A 23,885-nucleotide genomic window follows, 5' to 3' on the forward strand; every position below is an offset into this window, starting at 1 on the left:
TTAGCAAATTGCATTATTTCATTACTTGTGTCAACATAAGTTTACACGAAGAGTTTGGAAGTGGTATTTGTTTGAGGAATACTGTGTGGAAGAAGTATTTTGATGTAGATATCAAGATCAGAAAGCCAAATGTCAAGGTCAAAGACCTACAAGATTGTATAGCTCTTCAAATTTCTTCAAGAAAATGTCAATCTCATTATGATGCTAGTGCCAAAGCCATGTGGTCAAAAGGCATGGACACCAAAGTTTATACCCTGTTGCAATTGCCCATCATCGTTAAAATTACCATCTACCCTGTTCCCAATGTTGTCTAGATTTTCTTTCTCCTGGGTTCCCCTGGCATTGCCCATATATATGGAAAAATCACAAGCAGATATATAGATATACGGTATTTCCAATATGATATTGTTATGCACTTTACAACAAATTCTTCCTATTTTCCAGGTCAAGAGAGTGTGACTTAATTGTTAATACAAGCAATTATGATGTAGAGTATAAGCTACTGATCGACGGGAAGAAGGTAAATATGGATCAGTAATTTGTATTTCTAGTTATGGTAATGCAACACTCCATTGAATTTTGAGCTCACCTGATCTGATGGGTAAAGTAAACTTTGGTGCACTATTCTGTCTATCCATCTATCTGTCGTGCCACTTTGCCATCAGTAAGTTTTTGTAATTGTAAACTTATACTCTACATACTGTTTTAATTTCAACCAAATTTTGCAAGAAATATTTTTTGGTGATAGGATTTCAGAGCACCCTTGTTGTCCAATTATCTACTTCAGGCTTATTAACATATAATTAGAATTGCCATCCATGATTTTATATTGATGCAGCATACATAATTAATTAGAGACCATATAACCAATGTGGAAGTTAGTATCATTTTCTGATACCTGAGTAGTTCATATTCAGTTACATGTAATTGTAACTTGAATGTCACATGAAGGTGAACACTGTGCATACAGTAGAAACCTTTTTTTTCACAGATCTACTTGAAAGACATGAAGAAGGGAGGGAGATGCAGACAGATAGGGAATAACAGCACTTTCTCTGTCAGTGGAAGAGAGTTTAAGCTGAAGATACATGTAGGTGATATATTCTGTTTTAAAACGTACCTTTAACATGAAGACACATCAAAAACAATAGTTACTGTTTTTGCATGGCTGATGTGACTGTTAAGGCCCATGAGCCTATACTTCAGCTTTTAATTGCCATTAATTGATCACCAGTATTGGTAATCAGTGTACAATGTACCAGTTAAGCATTTAGTTATAATTAAATCCTGTTGTCAAAAGTAAATGTATATCTAGCTTGGCAGTTAATATGTCCAAATAATTGCTCACATACCAAGTGGACACTTAATGTGTATACCAATGTTTCTAACACAGCCAAATGAACACCAACAGTGTCAACCTCCAAATGATTGCTGAGGAGCACATACCAAGTGGACACTTAATGTGTGTAAAAATGTTACCATCACAGCCAAATGAACACCGACAATGTAAACCACCAAAATATTTCAGAGGAGCACATACCAAGTGGACACTTACCATCACAGCCAAATGAACACCGACAATGTAAACCACCAAAATATTTCAGAGGAGCACATACCAAGTGGACACTTAATGTGTGTAAAATTGTTACCATCACAGCCAAATGAACACCGACAATGTAAACCACCAAAATATTTCAGAGGAGCACATACCAAGTGGACACTTAATGTGTGTAAAAATGTTACCATCACAGCCAAATGAACACCAACAACGTAAACGACCAAAATATTTCTGAGGAGCACATACCAAGTGGACACTTAATGTGTGTAAAAATGTTACCATCACAGCCAAATGAACACCAACAATGTAAACCACCAAAATATTTCTGAGGAGCACATACCAAGTGGACACTTAATGTGTGTAAAAATGTTACCATCACAGCCAAATGAACACCAACAATGTAAACCACCAAAATATTTCTGAGGAGCACATACCAAGTGGACACTTAATGTGTGTAAAAATGTTACCATCACAGCCAAATGAACACCAACAATGTAAACGACCAAAATATCTCTGAGGAGCACACACCAAGTGGACACTTAATGTGTGTGTTACCATCACACAAATGAACACCAACAATGTAAACCACCAAAATATTTCTGAGGAGCACATACCAAGTGGACACTTAATGTGTGTAAAAATGTTACCATCACAGCCAAATGAACACCAACAATGTAAACCACCAAAATATTTCTGAGGATCACATACCAAGTGGACACTTAATGTGTGTAAAAATGTTACCATCACAGCCAAATGAACACCAACAATGTAAACCACAAAAATATTTCTGAGGATCACATACCAAGTGGACACTTAATGTGTGTAAAAATGTTACCATCACAGCCAAATGAACACCAACAATGTAAACCTTCAAACGATTGTGCAGGTACACATTCAAGTAAACACTTACATGATCATTAGATCATGAGTACCCTGCATGAAATGAATACTTTATATTTACAGTCTACGCTGACCTTTCCATTGTAAACATACCAAAGAGCAACTGAGGTTATCACTTGATATGCTCAGTCTGAGTTGAAACATGCAACCTGCATAGCATGACGTCATAAATACATTTTTCAAATTGAGCAATGAAAAACAGTATACTTTAGATAAAGACAGGTATTGGTACAATTTAAAATGAAAATGTAGTGGTAAATAAATATGAAACAATCATGTTATGAACAAAATAAAATGTTGTTGCTTGGGAACTACTTTTTGTTGTTTCTTCCAATGATCAGCTGTTTATTTTGGCAGGAATTAGTCAGCTTGTTAGCTATAACAAGAATTGAAAGAACTAAACAATGAAAGGTGGTAAAATGAATTTTACCAGTTTTATTTAAACGGAATGGAATTCTAAGTAGACCAAAAATGTAAAAGACTGTAAATATAAGTAATAACTGTCTTTGTAATTGAGTATATGAGGTGATAACTTCAGTTGAACCAGTGAAAATTTTTCGCAGGTTTATGAAAAATTTTCACTGGTTCAACTGGAGTTATCACCTCATATACTCAATTACAAAGACAGTTATTACGTATATTTACAGTCTTTACAGTTATTTCTTAAATATTACAAATGTTATACTGACAGCCAAATGATTATGAGTACACACAATTATATATTAAGAATTAGTGAGTTTAGTCAGATGGCTATTCATGTCTATGGGCTTCTTGTTAAAAGAATCATATATATGATACCTATTTGACTTGCAAATTTAGTAGTTTATATGTCCCTTTTAATCCTGTAATGAATGTTGTGTTAGTTTTTGATCATTTTCCTAATGTTTGCAGGATAAGGATCCATCAGATACTGAGGATGATGACATGAAAAGTTCAGATGAGGAAATGTTATCAGCATCAGATGCAGAGGTATAAACCCGACATTGCTCCTATATATGTTATAAATGTATGCCATTCATTTCTTAGATATTACAGGCTGTGTGATCAAAAATATTGGAAAAAACACCTTATGTAGGCTATCTTATGAAGTTTGTTATTTGAGGATATGATTTCCAAAAAGCATGAAATCTGAGGGCTAATATATCTTAAAATGCAAGATTTTAAGCTCAGTCATCGAGAAGAAAAAGAAGCTATTGGCATACTGTGCTGTTTGTCAGATCATCTATTGTCTGTAAACCTTTCTTTACAACAAGTATTACTCGTGAGCTGCCAGGTGAATTTCAACCAAACATTGTAGGAAAGCTATTGGCCCCTCTTGGGGGCCCCATATGGATTAAAAGTTGAGGAGGGGGGCAGGGGCAAAAATGGGTGCATATAGAACAAATGTTCTAGTAAATGGACAGTTTGATTGCTTTCATATTAAGGTTATAGCATCCTTGGTTAGTGTTATACAAAGTTAAGAAAAGAAAAAAATTTCTTGATAAACATGGCCACCTGGGGGGCACACTTTGAATTCTTTGGTCTTTATTCTTCCCCTCAAAATATTGTTTAACAAACTAGCAGTTGGATTACTCTGATAGTTGATAAATAATACCCTTATTTTAAGCTTAAAAAGTTGCAAGGAAATAGAAACTGGTCGTCCAATCACTTCAGTATTTGATATTTAGAGCTCTTGGTACAGACTCAAAATCAGTCAATAAACATCCCAAGGAGGAGCAAGTGCTTTACATAAGGCCATCGTTATACATATGTACAGTAGTTGGCCAAAAGTGAGTTCGCAACCTCATTTTTCACTATATATTTCATGTATTGTCACACTTTTTCAATTAATTTTCCTGGCTTTTATTTTTGGCCAATTTCATTAAATTTTTTACATATAGACAGAGTATTTCCCAACGTTTCTGATGACAAATTTTTCGTTAGTTTCTGTCTCGAATTTTTCGAGAAATTAAAGATAATTCTCCGGAGAAAATTCTCAGTGGCGTTATTGGTTGGAAAACAAAGCCATGAAAATTCATTGAAAAAATGTGTAAATGCATTGAATATATAGTGAAAAGTGACATTGCGAACTTACTTTTGGCCAACAACTGTACCCATTGGACGCCTTGAGTCCCTCTTTGCCTTTTAGCAATCAAATCTTCAAAGTATTTTAAGTGACCATTGAGACCCATAATGTTCCTTTGATTCTTTGACCATGACAGGTGAATTGGGTCTCTTTTAAATTCTTTAGCCTCATTAATTTATGAATTATGATAATGTGATTTTTTTTCTTATCTGTCTAGAATGACACACCAGATGATGCTGACTGGATAGCACCATCTGATGCAAGTGAGGTCTCATCAGAAGAAATATCAGATTCAGAGGTAAAAAGCAGAGGTTTGCAATGCCCAATATACAATGATCTTTTTACCGACTTTGGTGCCATTTCAAAACTGTTCAACATGATCTATGAATTCATGAATTCTGCTCAGTCTGCTGTAAACAGATGGATCCATGCTTCCAAAAGAAAATTACAGAAATTTTTGAAAATTATCCACTGAATCACATTTTCAAAATGCTTCAGTCCTCTTACCAAAACATCATTCTAATTATTATCTTTTAAATGACTTTAGGATAACAGTTTAGGAGAAGCTGAAAATTTCGAGTCAATAATTCCTCCTTCTGTATCAGAAGAGGATGATACAGTCACCTTTAAAGCCAGTGTAAGTGAACTATTTTTCATCTAACCAGATTCAAGTGTAGAGTAATCCTCATGTTCTAACATCTAACTAGAATCAAGTGTAGAGTAATCCTCATGTTCTAACATCTAACCAGACTCGAGTGCAGAGTAATCCTCATGTTCTAACATCTAACCAGACACGAGTGCAGAGTAATCCTCGTGTTCTAACATCTAACTAGAATCAAGTGTAGAGTAATCCTCATGTTCTAACTTCTAACCAGACACGAGTGCAGAGTAATCCTCATGTTCTAACATCTAACCAGACACGAGTGCAGAGTAATCCTCATGTTCTAACATCTAACCAGACACGAGTGCAGAGTAATCCTCATGTTCTAACATCTAACCAGACACGAGTGCAGAGTAATCCTCATGTTCTAACATCTGACCAGACTCGAGTGCAGAGTAATCCTCATGTTCTAATGTTTTCTCAAAAAAATCTTGTTTATAATTTGTCAGCATCTGACAATCTGTAGCTGAATAGAAAGATGTTTAGAAAATATCAAATATTAGGAATCAAGCTTAAATAAAATACACACGTCAGGCATATAGGCATATTAGTCAAAGCAAAACTTCTTAAACATGATTTCTAGCTCACCAGAACTTGGTTCTTTTGGCATAGAAAATTTATTTTAAAAAGTTGATCTTGTTTATGATTAATGTCAAGATATGTGTCATGTTGAAACTATGAAGCTACAAGTGAGTTCTGTACTATGTTATATTGACAACTTTCTTCCCTTATGGAATCTGTAAATTTTGTGACAAAAGTGAATCTGTTATGATTATTACAGGAATCCAAATCAAGTGAGATATCATTGGTTGCTGCCAAAAGCAATAACAACAAAGTTATCATCCAGCAAGCAACCCTTACAAACAACAGAAGAAGTGACAAACTCCATTCCTGTCTATATTGCTGCCGAATGTATGCCCGTATATCACGACACTATACTCAAGTACATTCAAAAGAGACAGATGTTGCCAAGGTATTAGCTCTGTCTAAAAATTCGAAAGCAAGGAAAAGCCTGTGGGCTAAAATCGTCAATAAAGGTGACTTCAATCACAATATCGATGTCATGAAAAACCAACAAGGAATGGTAATACCTAAATATCGGCCAAGGACAAACCAGGATTGCATGACTAAATATGTTCCCTGCAAGTACTGTTTGGGCATGTTTGTTCCAACCGATCTCTGGAAACATGCTAGAAGCTGCAAAAGTAGAGATGATCCCCAGAAAACAAAAGCAGGGTACAGAGAAATGGTGAACAGTGGAAAACTGTTATTGCCTGTGGTTGGGTCAAGTCACCAGCTGTTTGAAAACATTCTTACAAAAATGAAGAATGATGCCATCACAAGGGCTGTGGAGAATGATGACCTGATTTTACTTTTCGGTGAGAGACTATATAACAAAAATGGACATAATTTCCATCAACATCAATATATTTCACAACGCCTGAGGGAACTTGGACGATTCCTAATTCAGATGAGAGAGATGTTTCCATCAGAATCATTTGTGCTCTCTTCTTGCCTTCTGCCTTGCAACTGGGATAAGCTTCTGAAGGGATTGAAGCAAGTTGCAGGTTATAACGAAGGAACTCATGTTTATGATATTGCTTCTCTCCCACTCAAACTGGGACACAGTTTTAGCAAGTGTGCCAAGATTTTGAAAATGCAGGCTGTTAGAGAGGACGACGAGGTCTTGAAGAAAACTGCAGAAGGATTCCTTGAGCTGTATGAATCGGAATGGGTAGAAAGTATTTCATCACATGCCTTAACCACACTGCATAATTCGAAGTTCAACAAACCCCAGTATGTCCCACTGGCTGAAGATTTGAAAAGGCTAACAATTTATCTGAAGAAAAGAGCTGACGACTTACAGGAGAGTAGTGACTCCAAAGGCCTAGATGACTTGGCAGAAGTTGTACTAGCACAATTAATCCTTTTCAACAGAAAGAGAAGTGGGGAAACCCAAAGGATGGAAATCAAAGACTACAGGGAAGGGATCAAAGAAAGTGGTGTGGCTATAGATGAAGAAGTCCAGATGTCTTTGACAAAATTGAGAGGGAGTTGTGTGCAGTTCATTATCGCATCGAAATAAAAGGGAAGAGGGGCAGAAAATTTCCTGTGTTAATCACAGAAGATGCCAAAAACAGTATTGATTGTATGTTAAGCAAGAGACCAAATGAGTCAAAATATCTGTTTATGAAGACTGAAAATACACAGCCCATCAGAGGATGTGATGTGTTGCGAAAGTTTGCCAGAGCATGTGGGGCCCAGCATCCCCAGCATCTGACTTCAACAAGACTCATGTGGGGCCCAGCATCCCCAGCATCTGACTTCAACAAGACTCATGTGGGGCCCAGCATCCCCAGCATCTGATTTCAACAAGACTCATGTGGGGCCCAGCATCCCCAGCATCTGACTTCAACAAGACTCATGTGGGGCCCAGCATCCCCAGCATCTGACTTCAACAAGACTCATGTGGGGCCCAGCAACCCCATCATCTGACTTCAACAAGACTCATGTGGGGCCCAGCATCCCCAGCATCTGACTTCAATAAGACTCAGGAAATTTCTTGCAACAATGTCTCAAATCCTTGGTTTGAAAGAGGAACACCAAGACATGTTATGATGATATTCGAGTGCATCGGGAATTCTATAGACTGCCGGAGAATGTGTTGGAGGTTGCAAAGGTGTCAAAGGTTTTGCATCTGATGAACAGTGGGTCCATTTCTGCCTACAAAGGACAAGATTTTGATCAGATAGAATTTGATAATGAAGGTATGTACATCATCCTATACATAGTTGTAGTACATGCATACTTATTATTCTAGATGCTTCTATTCTTGATAAAATAATTTCTAAGATTTTAATCAAATATTCTTATTATTGCAAGAAATATTGAGTGAAATTTATGTATTTGGACTTAAGACTATGATTGCTTGGTGATTAAGGTCAGTGTTGCAGGTTTGAATTCTACTGAAGACAATTTCATTCTTATTTTCTTATAGTTATTTTTTTGTCTAATACCAGGCCCTTCTTTAAAAACCTATTTTAAACTTCTTGTGTTGTTACTTTTTGGATTGGTCTGAAATCCATGATGGCTGCCAGACCACCATCTCGTAAAAACCTATTTTCCAGGTGCGATTGAATCTCAGGTGACCGATAAGGTCCTTGAGCCTCATGTTTATAAAATATAACCGCTTTATATTTTAAAAATTGTTGAAAAGAACTAAAAATTAAATGGAATTATTGTTCCCCATTCCTTATAACAATTTGCTGTTATTAGGCATTATATTTTTAATACTCCAACTATTTCTTTACATATCAAATTTAGTGGTGGGGAACTTATTTAGAGATGGTTTCCATATCCTAATCATCTAGTTGCATACATTTCCTGGGCTAGAGGGAGCTAAAATGGTTGCTTGTGAGACAGTGTTTACATATGTTAAGATTTTGTTGTGTTAGAGGACATGCAGTCACTGTTGATATATTTTTGTGTCGCCTTGCGTAGCATGGCCGACACATAGGGGTAACTCTGTCTGTCGTCACGCGACGTCGGTGTCGGTGTCTGACCGTCAGTCCTTCCTTCTGTACGAATGAGTTCACCAGACTTTTTCGCTATGCTTTGAGCTAGGATTTGTAACTTGGTATATGACTTCATTCTGGAGGTTCGAATCCCGAACCCAGATTTCATTTTTTTGGAGTTACAGCCCTTTGTACATGTAAATTGTCACATTTTGCAGTTTTCTGGATTTGTCTAAGTGGGCATAGGCGACATATAATTACATGTAATTCTTGTAATAAGTTAAGTTTTTTTTTTTTTTATTTAAAACAGAACAAATAAAGGGAAATGATCAAAATGCAGACTTGTCTGATGATGAGGATGATGATTATGATGAAGAGGATGAAGACATTGTGGGAGATGATGATATTTGTGAGGATGAACCACCACCTTCAAAGAAGATGAAGAAAAATTGTAGTGAGTTATTTCAGTCACGCTCATTCCATTGTCTGTTCACATTATATGCACATTATCTTCTATAACAGTCATTTTTATGAACTTAAAGTGCCAGAGGTTTAATGTTTTCACATGTAAGTTGCCCTGGAGATCTAGAAAATCTTTTTTGTTAAAATCCCTAGGCTCATAAATGAGGCCTATTTGAGGTAGTATTTTTCAAGGGTTGCCATTCAAATCGATTGTTGATATTTTGCATAAACATCCTTTATGGGTTTATTCATAGATGTTGTAATGAAAAATTACAAAATATTTTAAAATATAATTCTGCCAAATTTTCTGGAAATTTTCCTGGTGAGGTTTTTGGTGCAAGTTCTTTTTTAAGGGTTGCTGTGCAGTTACTTGGAATTGTTGACATGTGTTTGCACTTGGAAGTTTTTGGTTAGATCTGCAGAAATTCCCTAGTTAAGGTTTTTGGGCAAGTTTTTTTGGCCACATTCTCTGGATTTTTGCACATATTTATTGGAGTTGGTATTCAATCACTTTGATGATTTATTGCACGAATCTCCATCTCCTTAGTTAGACCGGCTTTTGCTGACTTTTTGCTGGATTTGAAATGTGGTTGCTACGAAATGTTTGTGTTCCACAAACTTTTCATTTAGATTTTCACAGTAACATGTTTCAAACAGTTCTGGTAAACAAACCCATCACAAATATTTAGTAAGTCCATCCAGGGTAGACTAATCAAGACATGATTTACTTCGGTTGAAGATGAATATAAGATGAACATATTGTTATGTTATGCCCCTTATGAAATAGTCCCTATACATTTCATGCATTTAAATAGAAAAAAAACATTGTTTGACTGGTTACGTCACATCCACTCTATCGTTTTGTAAACACAACATAGCAGATGCAGTTAGCTTTACACTGACTTTTGAGGAAGAAATTCAATGGATACTACATAAAAAGTTGTCTTGCAATCAAAAAGGTCAGGTAAATAGGGGTGTAACAAAACAGTTATCGACTGGGATTTTGGGCAACAGGTCATCTGTTGCCCTCAACCCCAGTCAATAACTGTATAATATTGCTAATGTTTCAGTTATTTCTTAGTTATATCATTCTTGTTGTAAAATGTATTTTGTAATATTTCTTAGGCCGCCGTACATGGTCAGCAACAGAAAGAGCAGCACTTGAGAGGGCTTTTGCTGTTCATATAAGAACAATGAATGTGCCAGGAAAGCTTGATTGTGTAAATGCAGCAAAGAAAGAGAATTCCTTGGCTAAATATGACTGGAAGAAAATAAAATATGCTATCTACAACATCATTCTAGCTAGGAAAAGAAGGGTTTAATGCTGAACATTGATGTTGACAATATCTCGTCTTAAAGACATCATTTTGGAGTTATTGACAAAGATTAAACAGTAATTTATCTTTATGCTGTGGTGCTGCGTCAAGCTGTCCTGTGTCAAATTTTCCATTTTAAGGACTTCTTCATAATCATAGAGCCTAGAAACATGATATTTCCCTGAAAGGTTCCTTGGGTGAAGCTTGACAAAGTTTGAGAAAAGAAATTACCTTGACCCATATTCAAGATCACATGGATCAAATCTGTTAAAGTAATTTTTTTCTGATTAAACAAAAGACAGCGTTATTTGGTGGAAGGGTTCCTTGGATGAAGCTTGATAAAGTTTGTAAACTGTTATTATTACTGTATAGTAAAATATGAGTGACATTTGGTAGTGTGGAACAAAATAGTTGTGGATTTAATGGAAACATTTTCATTATGGAAATATTTTGCACCACTGTTTCGACAACGTCTGATAAAATTACAACTTTTTTACATCCACCTTGCTACAAAAACTCAGAAGATGAGACTTGCGTCTTACATTTATGTTTACCGAAACAGTTTTCTAGTATTCAGCACTGCTGTAGATTCATTTTATACTTCAAGACTTAATGTATACATTTTGTCCTTTTTTCTGTGAATATGTAAATTTGTGAACAATTTACTACTGCAGTCATCACAACTTGGTGCATGGCTTTTTATTTTGAAAGAGTTTTACTGATTGGTAATTCCTTGTATATTAATTCATAGAACTACATGGCGTATATGATGCTGAAAAAACCAGGATGTTTCTTTGATCAGATGACACTTTTATGTAAGATGATGCAGTGTATATGAATTTGTGTCTTTTGTGTATTTTGAATATGATAATTCTACGTATAGATGATTCAAACTCTGGGTCAATTGTCATCCAATTGTTTTACATGTTATATTAGGGCAAAAGTTTTCTGATTAAGTTTTGGGTCAAATGCTGGAATATCTATTTCATTTATTACTTTCCTTGAGGCTCTCAGTCATGTCATTCATTTGTTCCTCATGGATTATTTTCAGATCTTATATGTGGGTTCTTCTTGGTCTTTATTTCTGCATATTGAATTTTGAGGCTCATTGGAAAACAAAATGGCCAACTTGAATTCATCTTCACAAGTCAAGGCTCTGTTTCTTTCTACTGCAGTTTCCTTCTAGGCGCAGTGCACTAGAATGAAACGGTATCTCTTATTAGTCCCCTGCCGGTGAAACCAGAGGGGACTATAGTGTTTGTCTCCGTCTGTCCGTCTGTCTGTCTGGATGTTGGTTTCCAGACGATAACTTGAGAACAGATTGATGGATTTGGATCAAACTTCATACAATGGTATTCTATAAGGCAATATAGTGTGGGAGATTGTTTGGGGTCAAAAGAGCAACTACAAAGGTCACTGTTACTAAAAATAGAAATTGTTGTCACATTTTAGTTTCCGGACAATATCTTGAGAATGGATTAATGGATTTGGATGAAACTTCATACAATGGTAGTTTATAAGGCAATATAGTGTGGGATTTTGTTTGGAGTCAAAAGATCAACTACCAAGGTCATTGTTACTAAAAATAGAATCTTGTCACAATTTAGTTTTCAGACAATAATTTGAGAAAGGATTGATGGGGCCAACATATAAATTCGGATCCATAGTAAAAGGTTAGCTTATTGCAAACAGTTGAGTAGCATTTTCTCCCATTTGCTTTACAATAGAACATTGGTGGGCTTATTAGCAGACATGGGCTTATTTGCTTATAGATACAGTAATTTACGACAGGGGACATGTGCTTCATGCAACACTAACTGTAAGCTTGTTTAACAATGAGGTGACCTTGAATACTTGGTAATTGCATGTCATTTTTTAGATCATCGTATTAATGAATTTGATTTCAAAGGGAGTTTTATGCAAAGATAAGTTGAACAAGACTGGTTTACCAAATGAATGGGGTCTGCATTATATAATTTTTTTAACTATGAGGAAAAATGCCAGGAACAAACAATAACAGGGATGGGTCTGGTATTGACAGATTACATTGTATATATACGAAGAATAAGGCTAAGTCAGAATTTGAACAAAAACTTGCATAATTAAATTCCATACTCCGAATTTTCAATTTCACAACTTAAGTTTTTGCATGGTAACTTGTTTTAATATTCCTTTTTGATGAAACATAGCATGCAAGTATATTTAGCATTCTTAGTCTGAGTTTGAAGTCGAGTAAAGCCAGGGTATAAATACGATGATTATCATTCACAAAATCACATGTGCTCTGATTGGTTAATCTTTCTAGCTTAAAATCGTTATAACATATGACCAGATTTGATGAAACTTAGTCAGTATTTATATTATGCAGTGACAATGACTAAGGTTGAAGGTGAATGAAACCTGCACATTATATATTACCTGGTACCATACCACTCTCTGATTGTTTAAAAGTTTCCACACAATCACTTGTCCAAATATGATGAAATGGTTTTTGCGACTTTCAGTATCTAAACATTGAAAGCAAAATTTGCCAGTAGTTAATTTGACAAATTCATCTTTACATTGGTTTACACAAAACAGCCAATTTCTGAAGTTGAAGAAGGAAATATCTAAGCTTAAGTAACTTGAGCACTATATACTTTTATTTGTATTTCTCTTCCATTGTGTTGAGTACGGTAGTATAAATGTTGTTTCTTTTTACAATTAAGTATTGATACCTTTATATGTAGCAATGTATCAGAAGGTTTTTAGCTCATCAGGCCCAAAGAGCCAAGTTAGTTCATGCCATGGCGCTGCATCCATCGTCCACTCATCAACTCATCAACTTTTCCTTTAATTCGCTTTTACTTCTGAACAACCCTTTGGATTTTGACTAAATTTGGTCAGAAGCATCCTCGGAGGAAGAAATTGAATTTTGTATAAAAAAGTTGATCTGCTTGCTCTGGGGCCAGGAGAAACTTAGCAAGTTCTTTCAAAATCCTTCTTCTGAAGCTAATACATTGTATGGTTCACATTTGGTCAGAAACATGCTCAAGTGAAAGGGATTCAATTTTATATACAGAGTGGGTTTTTGGGCCAGAGGAGCTGGGCCCAGTAAGAGAAATTTACGAACCTCTTTGAAATTTCTTCTGCAGAAACTGCAATAGATGATTCATATTTGGTCTGAAGCATGCTTTGGGGGAGTCAATTTTGTAGTAATGGTGGGTCTCGGTCCCCTGGGGATAAAGGTATGGGTCCCAATAGGGGGAACTTAGTACATTCTTTAGATCTTTCTTCTTAAGGAAGTTTATATTTGGTCTTAAGAATGCTTATGTAAAGGAGATTCAATCTTATATAAATGGTAGGTCTCGGTTTTCAGAGGACAGAAGAGTGGAACCAGGTTAAAAACAGTATATGTGTCAACTTCACTAGTTGTGACAGTGCACAACTTGTTTTTGCTGAACTGACCAATTTGTAAAAAAATAGTGGGGTGCAAGTGAGTGATGCAAGCCCTATAGTCCTCTTGTTACTTATATGTTTAAATATCAAAAGAGGGACGTATACTGTTCCGTCCTGAGGCACTTTTGTTAGATATGGTTCAGTCATTAAATACAAATGTATCTGACTTTTGGCTTGTTGTTTTGTATTAAGTACATAAAAGTAATCTAAAGAAGTTTGGTTTTTGGTTTGGTGTAGTTACATAGAAAACCATAATTCATGATGATACATTGGAATCGTCATATTTGTCATACTAGTATCAGTATTTCCTTTTCGTCAAGTTTTAGTTGAAGATCAAGATATAAAGCAGCATTCCTCGAGTCAATTTCAATTAAAGTTCTGATGGATAAAAAAGATTCAAGACTTTTTGGTCAAAAGTCTTACATGCACTACAGTACCAGCAACTAAGTATTATTTTGAAAACAGTATTTTGTATACAAACAACATAAACGCAGTTCATTCGAATTCATTAATTTTAAATAGCTTATCTGTTGTGCATAAAATCAACCAATCATATACACACATCACTCCTGCTCCCAAACTGCAAGTGTATAGAGGTATCTCTCACAATTACATGAGTACCAAAGTATTAACTACTTGAAAAAAATGATCAATAATGATAAACATAATGGTCAATGATGTTCCTGAAATGTTAATTTATACAGAGTTTTGTCGTATCTTGGTAGCAATTCTTACCTTTTTAGCCAAATTAAGTACACTTGTAATTAATTTTTGTTCGAGGTTGTCAACAACTGAATATTTTAACATTTTTATGTAAGATTTCAAAAGACTCTTTTGAAGATTATGATAGAAAGTAGAATGAAATTCATCTTCTACATCACTTAGATTACAAAAAGTACAAATTATATCCCTGGTTTGAATTCCTTGGTATCTTCCAATTTCTAGTCTATGAGATGACAGTCTCATCCTACTTACATCTTTCAGGTATCCATTATTTATAGATTTTTGTAAATAGTTTGTAAAGAAATGATATTAAGTCATTATAAGTCCCCTACCGGTGAAACCGGGAGACTGTAGTTTTCCTCGATGTCTGTCCGAATATAGATTTTCAGCACTCTATCGCACCTTCATCCATTAACAGAAATCGGTCAAACTTCACACACTGATAGAGGATCAAAATATCTTGGACAAGTTCAAGTGTCAAGGTCAAGGTCGCTCTTACTATTTTTAGAAAATCACCATAAGGCATTGCATCTAAGGAGTTTGTGGGGGCCGGTAGGGGACGTGTATTGCTTCAGCAATACCAGAATGCCTGTTTACATTATCCTCCTCCCAAATATATCCTAGACCGATCCTAAACAATTCGTCTTTGTTATTAACCATATGGCCATTATGCTGCAATCCATTAACTTAACAAATACTTAAACATGTTTACCTTTCTTCTAATTTTCATTGTTAATCTTGCTAACATCAGAATAAACAATTCAATTTGGAATAGGCTTATGGACACCAAGTAAATTCTTGAGGAACTCGCATGTAACTTTTCAATCTCTTTTCTTTCATGGTACCGAAACATTTCAGAACCATAATTCAAAATACATTCGCTGTCTGTATCTAGGCTTAACCAAAGTGCCTGTGACAAGTTGCATTTGAGGGTCAAAGACACTTTTACTTGTAGTATATAACCTCAATGATACCATGTCCCGTAATGATGCTACGAGATATAAGAATGTTTTAAGAATCCAATCGCATAGTACAATGCACCACCATTGGCTCAACAAAAATTTTGAGTATAATATGTTTAGTAATAATAAAAAAAATCCCAACGGTTTGGTTAAGTGGACGAAATCGAGTATGGAGCGTTACGAATGTGGATTCGCCATCCTCTGCACTGTCGATCACAGATTTAAGAATTCTAGTGTGGTAGAGAGGGTTTAGAATTGAACCCCCCTTAAGTGGCAGCAACCAACCAGTACCATTGGCACTTTGCACAAAGTAATTATGACAGATAACTGTATCATCCTCTATGACTCCGAAGAAGTAACAGGCGAGACAAAGGTATCGGTTCTCCTGTTCAAGTTGGAAGAGAACTATGTTGGAAAATAAAGCAGTGTGCATTCCAAAATCTTGCACTTTTTCTCTAAAGCTCAAACTATTGGATACGGGTAGCCTCTCTCAGATAATCAGCTGGTTTACCTTATCTTGTCTTCATAAACAAGTGCCGTGTGATGGATTGTTCTGCACTCTGGCCTCATTTTGCATTTGTGCTATACCTGCAAGTGGCATGGGATATCTGAACTATACTGTACAGTTGTTTAATTTCGCGGGCTAATATTTCGCTAAAGCACCGTCAAGTGTTTGTTCACGGGGATTCATTTGTCTAAAGTGTACCTCAATTTAGAAAGCATATTACATGCCTTAGAAATGTTCCCGGAGTATTTTAATATGCGCCAACATAAATGTCCCTGAACATATAGCAAGTAAATGACCCACCATTATTTCCAACTATATAATATCTACAAGTCGCCCGTGATGGTTGATGGTGCGTACGCTGACCAGATCTAGCTATATCTGCCAATTGACTTTGCTGGCTGGTGGTCTGTCAGCTTGCAGTATCTATACCATATCGAATAAAAATTATGGCAATTGGTTCGCTACCTATATAAGCTATATCAATATGTTGCTTGTGGTGGCGGCTAACTGCCTACAGCTCAGTTGTGGTCAAGTGGGACTTTAATATATACCGTGGGGTAAGGGTGATCGTTAGAGCAGAAGACACTTACCCTTCTGGAACGTCTGGTGTTCTACTGTAATTTCGAAATTATAGTTTTGTGTCGGAGGTGTTCACTTACCAGTGTGTGTCGGAGGTGTTCACTTACCAGTGTGTGTTGGAGGTGTTCACTTACCAGTGTGTGTTGGAGGTGTTCACTCAGCAATGTGTGTTGGAGGTGTTCACTCAGCAATGTGTGTTGGAGGTGTTCACTTACCAGTGTGTGTTGGAGGTGTTCACTCAGCAATGTGTGTTGGAGGTGTTCACTCAGCGTGTGCGGAGGTGTTCACTTGTGTGTGTCGGAGGTGCTCAGCAATGTGTGTTGGAGGTGTTCACTCAGCAATGTGTGTTGGAGGTGTTCACTTACCAGTGTGTGTTGGAGGTGTTCACTCAGCAATGTGTGTTGGAGGTGTTCACTCAGCAATGTGTGTTGGAGGTGTTCACTCAGCAATGTGTGTTGGAGGTGTTCACTTACCAGTGTGTGTCGGAGGTGTTCACTTACCAGTGTGTGTCGGAGGTGTTCACTCAGCAATGTGTGTTGGAGGTGTTCACTCAGCAATGTGTGTTGGAGGTGTTCACTCAGCAATGTGTGTTGGAGGTGTTCACTCAGCAATGTGTGTTGGAGGTGTTCACTCAGCAATGTGTGTTGGAGGTGTTCACTCAGCAATGTGTGTTGGAGGTGTTCACTTACCAGTGTGTGTCGGAGGTGTTCACTCAGCAATGTGTGTTGGAGGTGTTCACTCAGCAATGTGTGTTGGAGGTGTTCACTTCACCATGTGTGTGTGTGTGTGTGTGTGTGTGTGTGTGTGTGTGTGTGTGTGTGTGTGTGTCAGTGTGTGTGTGTGTGGAGTGTGTGTGTTGGTGTGTGTGTGTGTGTGTGTGTGTGGTGGTTTATACATGATGTTGAAAATGTCTCATGTTCATTAAAAGCAGGTTATTTTCGCCCAAAACTGGCCGAAAGAAAATCGTTAAATACCATATAATTGTCAATATCAGTGACATGGTAAGGACGATATGATCCGTTATTTGAACAAATATTGAATATGGGCAACAAAATATCGAGTATAAAGCATTGTCTTTTTACATCAATGTGTGGCCTAACTCATTGACAATGCCGTATCAGACAAGGTTCAAATCATTCGATTAACGAACTGATGGAGGTTGAATTTCCTTGTTGGAAAACCTCTCTGATAAGTGGAAGACATTTTTCGTTTATACAATATGCCTAAAGGATACTATGTCATTTTAAAATATTTACTGCGAGTATAAAACAGTGTTAATTCATACTCTCCATCGCCACACTTGTTGCTATTAACTGAGCCTTCGCCAATATTAGGAATGCTTTGTGTTCTGTCTCCCTTACTGGTAGTTTATCTTGCTTCTAGAGAAGTCTGAGAATCTCTCAGTTTACCCAGCCTCTAGCGATGTCTGAGAATCTCTCAGTTTATCCAGCCTCTATCGATATCTGAAAATCTCTCAGTTTACCCAGCCTCTAGCGATGTCTGAGAGCATCCGTTTACCCAGCCTCTGGCGATATCTGAGAATCTCTCAGTTTACCCAGCCTCTAGCGATGTCTGAGAATCTCTCAGTTTATCCAGTATCTGGCGATGTCGGAGAATCTCTCCGTTTACCCAGCCTCTAGCGATGTCTGAGAATCTCTCAGTTTATCCAGCCTCTGGCGATGTCTGAGAATCTCTCAGTTTATCCAGTATCTGGCGATGTCTGAGAATCTCTCAGTTTGCCCAGCTTCTGGCGATGTCTGAGAATCTCTCAGTTTATCCAGCCTCTATCGATATCTGAAAATCTCTCAGTTTACCCAGCCTTTGGCGATGTCGGAGAATCTCTGTTTACCCAGCCTTTTGCGATGTCGGAATATCTCTCAGTTTACCCAGCCTCTGGCGATGTCTGAATATCTCTCAGTTTACCCAGTACCTGGAGTTGTCTGAGAATATTTTTATTCCTCCTGTTTTTTGATAACTTTTGATTTCATTGTTGTTTACTCCTAAAATTCAGGGGCATGTTTTCCTATGTATGTATATCTATATATGTGTAGTGGGTGTTATTACACCGACAACCGGTAGCTATGTGATGAAAATATATTCACTGCCACAGTATCGAATATGTACAATACATAGATGTGTACATTAATGGAGAACCAATCTTGACATATACTCACAACAGTTGGTAGCAATATTTCATAGCAGCAAAAACGCTCTTGGGAGCTCATGGAAAGCAGAATGTTATCAAACACCAGTTTAAACAATGAACACTTAAATTGTAGACAGCAATTTTTATTTATTTGAGGTATCTGGTTATAATCTAAATCATATCTTTGACACAATGTGTGGTATTATCACAGAAGATTATAAACACAACCTTCAAAAAAATGAATTAGGAGGGAATGCATGTTTTGATACAGTTACCTCCCTTGGAATACAGCATTTTTATCTGGCATTATCTAATCACTTTGTCATTAGCTAATATTTTGAGATCAGCAACTCATGGTAAAGAGACTGTAAATTTCAATTATTTGCAAAGATGACATAAAAATAATTAAGTTTAAGAAAACAGTGGAAAGGCAGCTTGTATACATGATTTTCTCACTTTAGCTGTTAATTCTAAAACATTTTTCCAAATTTCAAATGTTTCTTTTCTTCCCATCCAATTGAATGATGTGACTTGGAAGTTTTGAATGATGAAAATAGCTTAGATTAATGGAATGTAGAGCAGTAGGAAAAAAATACATATTAACAAGGCATACACAAAATATATATACAATGTATACATACAAAAATATCCCACACTTCATGCAAAATGACCTCCCTTTTATGAGCAGGTCGAAATTTGAAAGGTCACTTATAAGTAGATATTGGCTAAACTTGGCTTGGACGGAATCAAGGTTTCATCTGAACATCACACACAAAGCAATATTTACTGCTACATTCATGTCTTTTTTTTTTGACAAAAACAAATTTGGGTCAACAGTTGGTACAATAACTTGTCCTTGTGTACAAGGATTAATACAGTCATATCAATTTCATAAAATTGAAAACATTGGGGAAAAATACCCTGTTGCGGTAGAATGAAAAATACTTATAATCTACTGTGCTGTACATTTTGCTAATGAAGCCTCTTAGATGTAGGGCTTAGAAACTTACTTCATCAAGTTCACATACCAGGTACTCTTCCATCACCTACACCTGTCAATGCAATAACTGTCTGTACCAGACATTTTGTTTATTTAACCTGTAAGTCCACCTAACACAAACTTTTTGTCTTCTCCCCCACAAGCAAATAGCCTGCCGCCATCCACAGTGTCCATAGCTATCACAGCCTTGTCAAACTTCACTTCACCAACAACCTGTTAATAAGAATGATAAAAACCAATGACAACATAAAACACTACATTATCTCATAACTGTTTTACAATATGATGATTTTATGATTCAACATCATTCCTATCTCTTTTGTTCTGTGTAAACGTTGGTAGTTTAACTATATGTTGTAGTATGTTAAACTGATCCCACTATTGTAATGTGAAGCCACCTTCCATATTTTCTATTACTTTTCTTCTCACTGAATTTTTATCTGTTTGTTTAAATATGTTCTTTTCTACAAAAAATATATTTGGGGTAGGAATTTTTAGAAAGAGACATGGGTCTTCATTTTAAGTGGCCATGGTGAAGTGGAGTATTTCACTTTTTCCAGTTTACCTTGATTCATATTTAATCAATTCACTTGACCAAAGTCTGTTGTGTTTGTTCCTGTTGGCAGAATGTGTTAATTACCTGTTTGTTGTGCATATGTTTTGACATATTGTGTCTAGTTGATTACCTGTTGTGTGTACCAGTTGACAGAATGTGTTAAGTTAATTACCTGTTTGTTGTGTGTACGTTTTGACATATTGTGTCTAGTTGATTACCTGTTGTGTGTACCAGTTGACAGAATGTGTTAAGTTAATTACCTGTTTGTTGTGCGTAGGTTTTGACATATTGTGTCTAGTTGATTAACTGTTGTGTGTACCAGTTGACAGAATTTTTCATGTTGACTACCTATTGTTTACCTGTTGACAGAATGTGTCTTGTTAATTACCTGTTGTGTGTTCCTGTCAATAGCTTGACAGCTATTGGTGCAGCTGCCTGATGCCATGATGACATTGTTGTCACAAAACTGACTACAGTAAAGGTAGGCCCCATCTTTTCCATTCAGTTCAAAATTCACATCTTGCTTGACTTTGCCCTCAGAGTAGTCCCACACCTGTAATGCATCTTTCTTCCTCCAAGAACCGGTCAGTATTTCATACCCCTGAAGTCAGCAGGAAAAGCTTCATCAGATAATGTATTATTTCTAATTACTGTACAATTTATGTCCAGAAGTAGATTATAGACATACTAAAACTGCAGAAAGATTAAATAAAATGAAAAGTACTTCAATCTCCACCATTCTCCAATATACCCATATACTGATATGTCAACACCAACTCCCCCTACTATATTTGTAGTTGTTGTCTGACACACTCCATATACTGATATGTCAACACTAACTCCCCTACTATATGTGTAGTTGTTGTCTGACACACTCCATATAATGATATGTCAACTCAACACTAACTTCCCCTACTATATTTGTAGTCGTTGTCTCAATACACACTCCATATACTGATATGTCAACACTTACTCCCCCTACTATATTTGTAGTTGTCGTCTCAATACACACTCCATATACTGATATGTCAACACTTACTCCCCCTACTATATTTGTAGTTGTTGTCTGACACACTCCATATACTGATATGTCAACACTAACTCCCCCTACTGTATTTGTAGTTGTTGTCTCAATACACACTCCATATACTGACATGTCAACACTAACTTCCCCTTCTATATTTGTAGTTGTCGTCTCAATACACACTCCATATACTGATATGTCAACACTAACTTCCCCTACTATATTTGTAGTTGTCGTCTCAATACACACTCCATATACTGATATGTCAACACTAACTTCCCCTACTATATTTGTAGTTGTCGTCTCAATACACACTCCATATACTGATATGTCAACACTAACTTCCCCTTCTATATTTGTAGTTGTTGTCTCAATACACACTCCATATACTGATATGTCAACACTAACTCCCCCTACTATATTTGTAGTCGTTGTCTCAATACACACTCCATATACTGATATGTCAACACTAACTTCCCCTTCTATATTTGTAGTTGTCGTCTCAATACACACTCCATATACTGATATGTCAACACTTACTCCCCCTACTATATTTGTAGTCGTTGTCTCAATACACACTCCATATACTGATATGTCAACACTAACTCCCCCTACAATATTTGTGGCTGTTGTCTCAATACACACTCCATATACTGATATGTCAACACTTACTCTCCCTACCATATTTGTAGTTGTTGTCTGACACACTCCATATACTGATATGTTAACACTTACTCCCCCTACTATATTTGTAGCTGTTGTCTGACACACTCCATATACTGATATGTCAACACTAACTTCCCCTTCTATATTTGTAGCTGTTGTCTCAATACACACTCCATATACTGATATGTCAACACTAACTCCCCCTACTATATTTGTAGTTGTCGTCTCAATACACACTCCATATACTGATATGTCAACACTAACTTCCCCTACTGTATTTGTAGCTGTTGTCTCAATACACACTCCATATACTGATATGTCAACACTTACTCCCCCTACTGTATTTGTAGTTGTTGTCTGACACACTCCATATACTGATATGTCAACACTAACTCCCCCTACTATATTTGTAGTTGTTGTCTGACACACTCCATATACTGATATGTCAACACTTACTCCCCCTACTATATTTGTAGTTGTTGTCTGACACACTCCATATACTGATATGTCAACACTAACTCCCCCTACCATATTTGTAGTTGTTGTCTGACACACTCCATATACTGATATGTCAACACTTACTCCCCCTACTATATTTGTAGTTGTTGTCTGACACACTCCATATACTGATATGTCAACACTAACTCCCCCTACTATATTTGTAGTTGTTGTCTGACACACTCCATATACTGATATGTCAACACTTACTCCCCCTACTATATTTGTAGTTGTTGTCTGACACACTCCATATACTGATATGTCAACACTAACTCCCCCTACCATATTTGTAGCTGTTGTCTCAGTACACACTCCATATACTGACATGTCAACACTAACTCCCCCTACTGTATTTGTAGTTGTTGTCTCAATACACACTCCATATACTGATATGTCAACACTAACTCCCCCTACAATATTTGTGGCTGTTGTCTCAATACACACTCCATATACTGATATGTCAACACTTACTCCCCCTACTATATTTGTAGCTGTTGTCTGACACACTCCATATACTGATATGTCAACACTTACTCCCCCTACCATATTTGTAGCTGTTGTCTGACACACTCCATATACTGATATGTCAACACTTACTCCCCCTACAATATTTGTAGCTGTTGTCTGACACACTCCATATACTGACATGTCAACACTAACTCCCCCTACTGTATTTGTAGTTGTTGTCTCAATACACACTCCATATACTGATATGTCAACACTAACTCCCCCTACAATATTTGTGGCTGTTGTCTCAATACACACTCCATATACTGATATGTCAACACTTACTCCCCCTACTATATTTGTAGCTGTTGTCTGACACACTCCATATACTGATATGTCAACACTTACTCCCCCTACAATATTTGTAGCTGTTGTCTCAGTACACACTCCATATACTGATATGTCAACACTTACTCCCCCTACAATATTTGTAGCTGTTGTCTCAGTACACACTCCATATACTGATATGTCAACACTAACTCCCCCTACAATATTTGTAGCTGTTGTCTCAATACACACTCCATATACTGATATGTCAACACTTACTCCCCCTACTATATTTGTAGTTGTTGTCTGACACACTCCATATACTGATATGTCAACACTAACTCCACTTTTACATGTGTAAATGCTATTTAAATCCACATTCCTATACCAAAATGTCAAAACTAATTTCTATGAATATATCTGGATACTGTCTAGTAGAAATTACAAATATGCACAACTAGGGACCATACAAATATGCACAACTAGGGACCAAGCGAAACCAGAATTGTAGGAAGTTTTGTTCAGTCCTTCTCA

General features: G+C 36.6%; 1 protein-coding gene across 1 annotated transcript in view; it reads right to left on the bottom strand.

Annotated features, from left to right (window-relative positions):
- Positions 1-18,975: 18,975 nt before the first annotated feature.
- Positions 18,976-23,885, bottom strand: part of LOC132551564 (uncharacterized) — a 30,548-nt gene continuing 25,638 nt past the window's right edge. Inside the window, exons 8-9 of the mRNA XM_060215716.1 lie at positions 20,778-20,990; positions 18,976-20,046 (exon numbers count right to left, since the gene is read on the bottom strand). Coding sequence (XP_060071699.1) covers positions 19,927-20,046; positions 20,778-20,990 — 333 coding nt within the window. The 3' untranslated portion in view covers positions 18,976-19,926. The remainder of the gene's footprint in view (positions 20,047-20,777; positions 20,991-23,885) is intronic.

The sequence above is a fragment of the Ylistrum balloti genome, unplaced genomic scaffold, assembly GCF_031769215.1.
Source record: "Ylistrum balloti isolate Yb309-2 unplaced genomic scaffold, AGI_CSIRO_Ybal_v1 Utg370206, whole genome shotgun sequence".
NCBI lineage: Eukaryota > Metazoa > Mollusca > Bivalvia > Pectinida > Pectinidae > Ylistrum > Ylistrum balloti.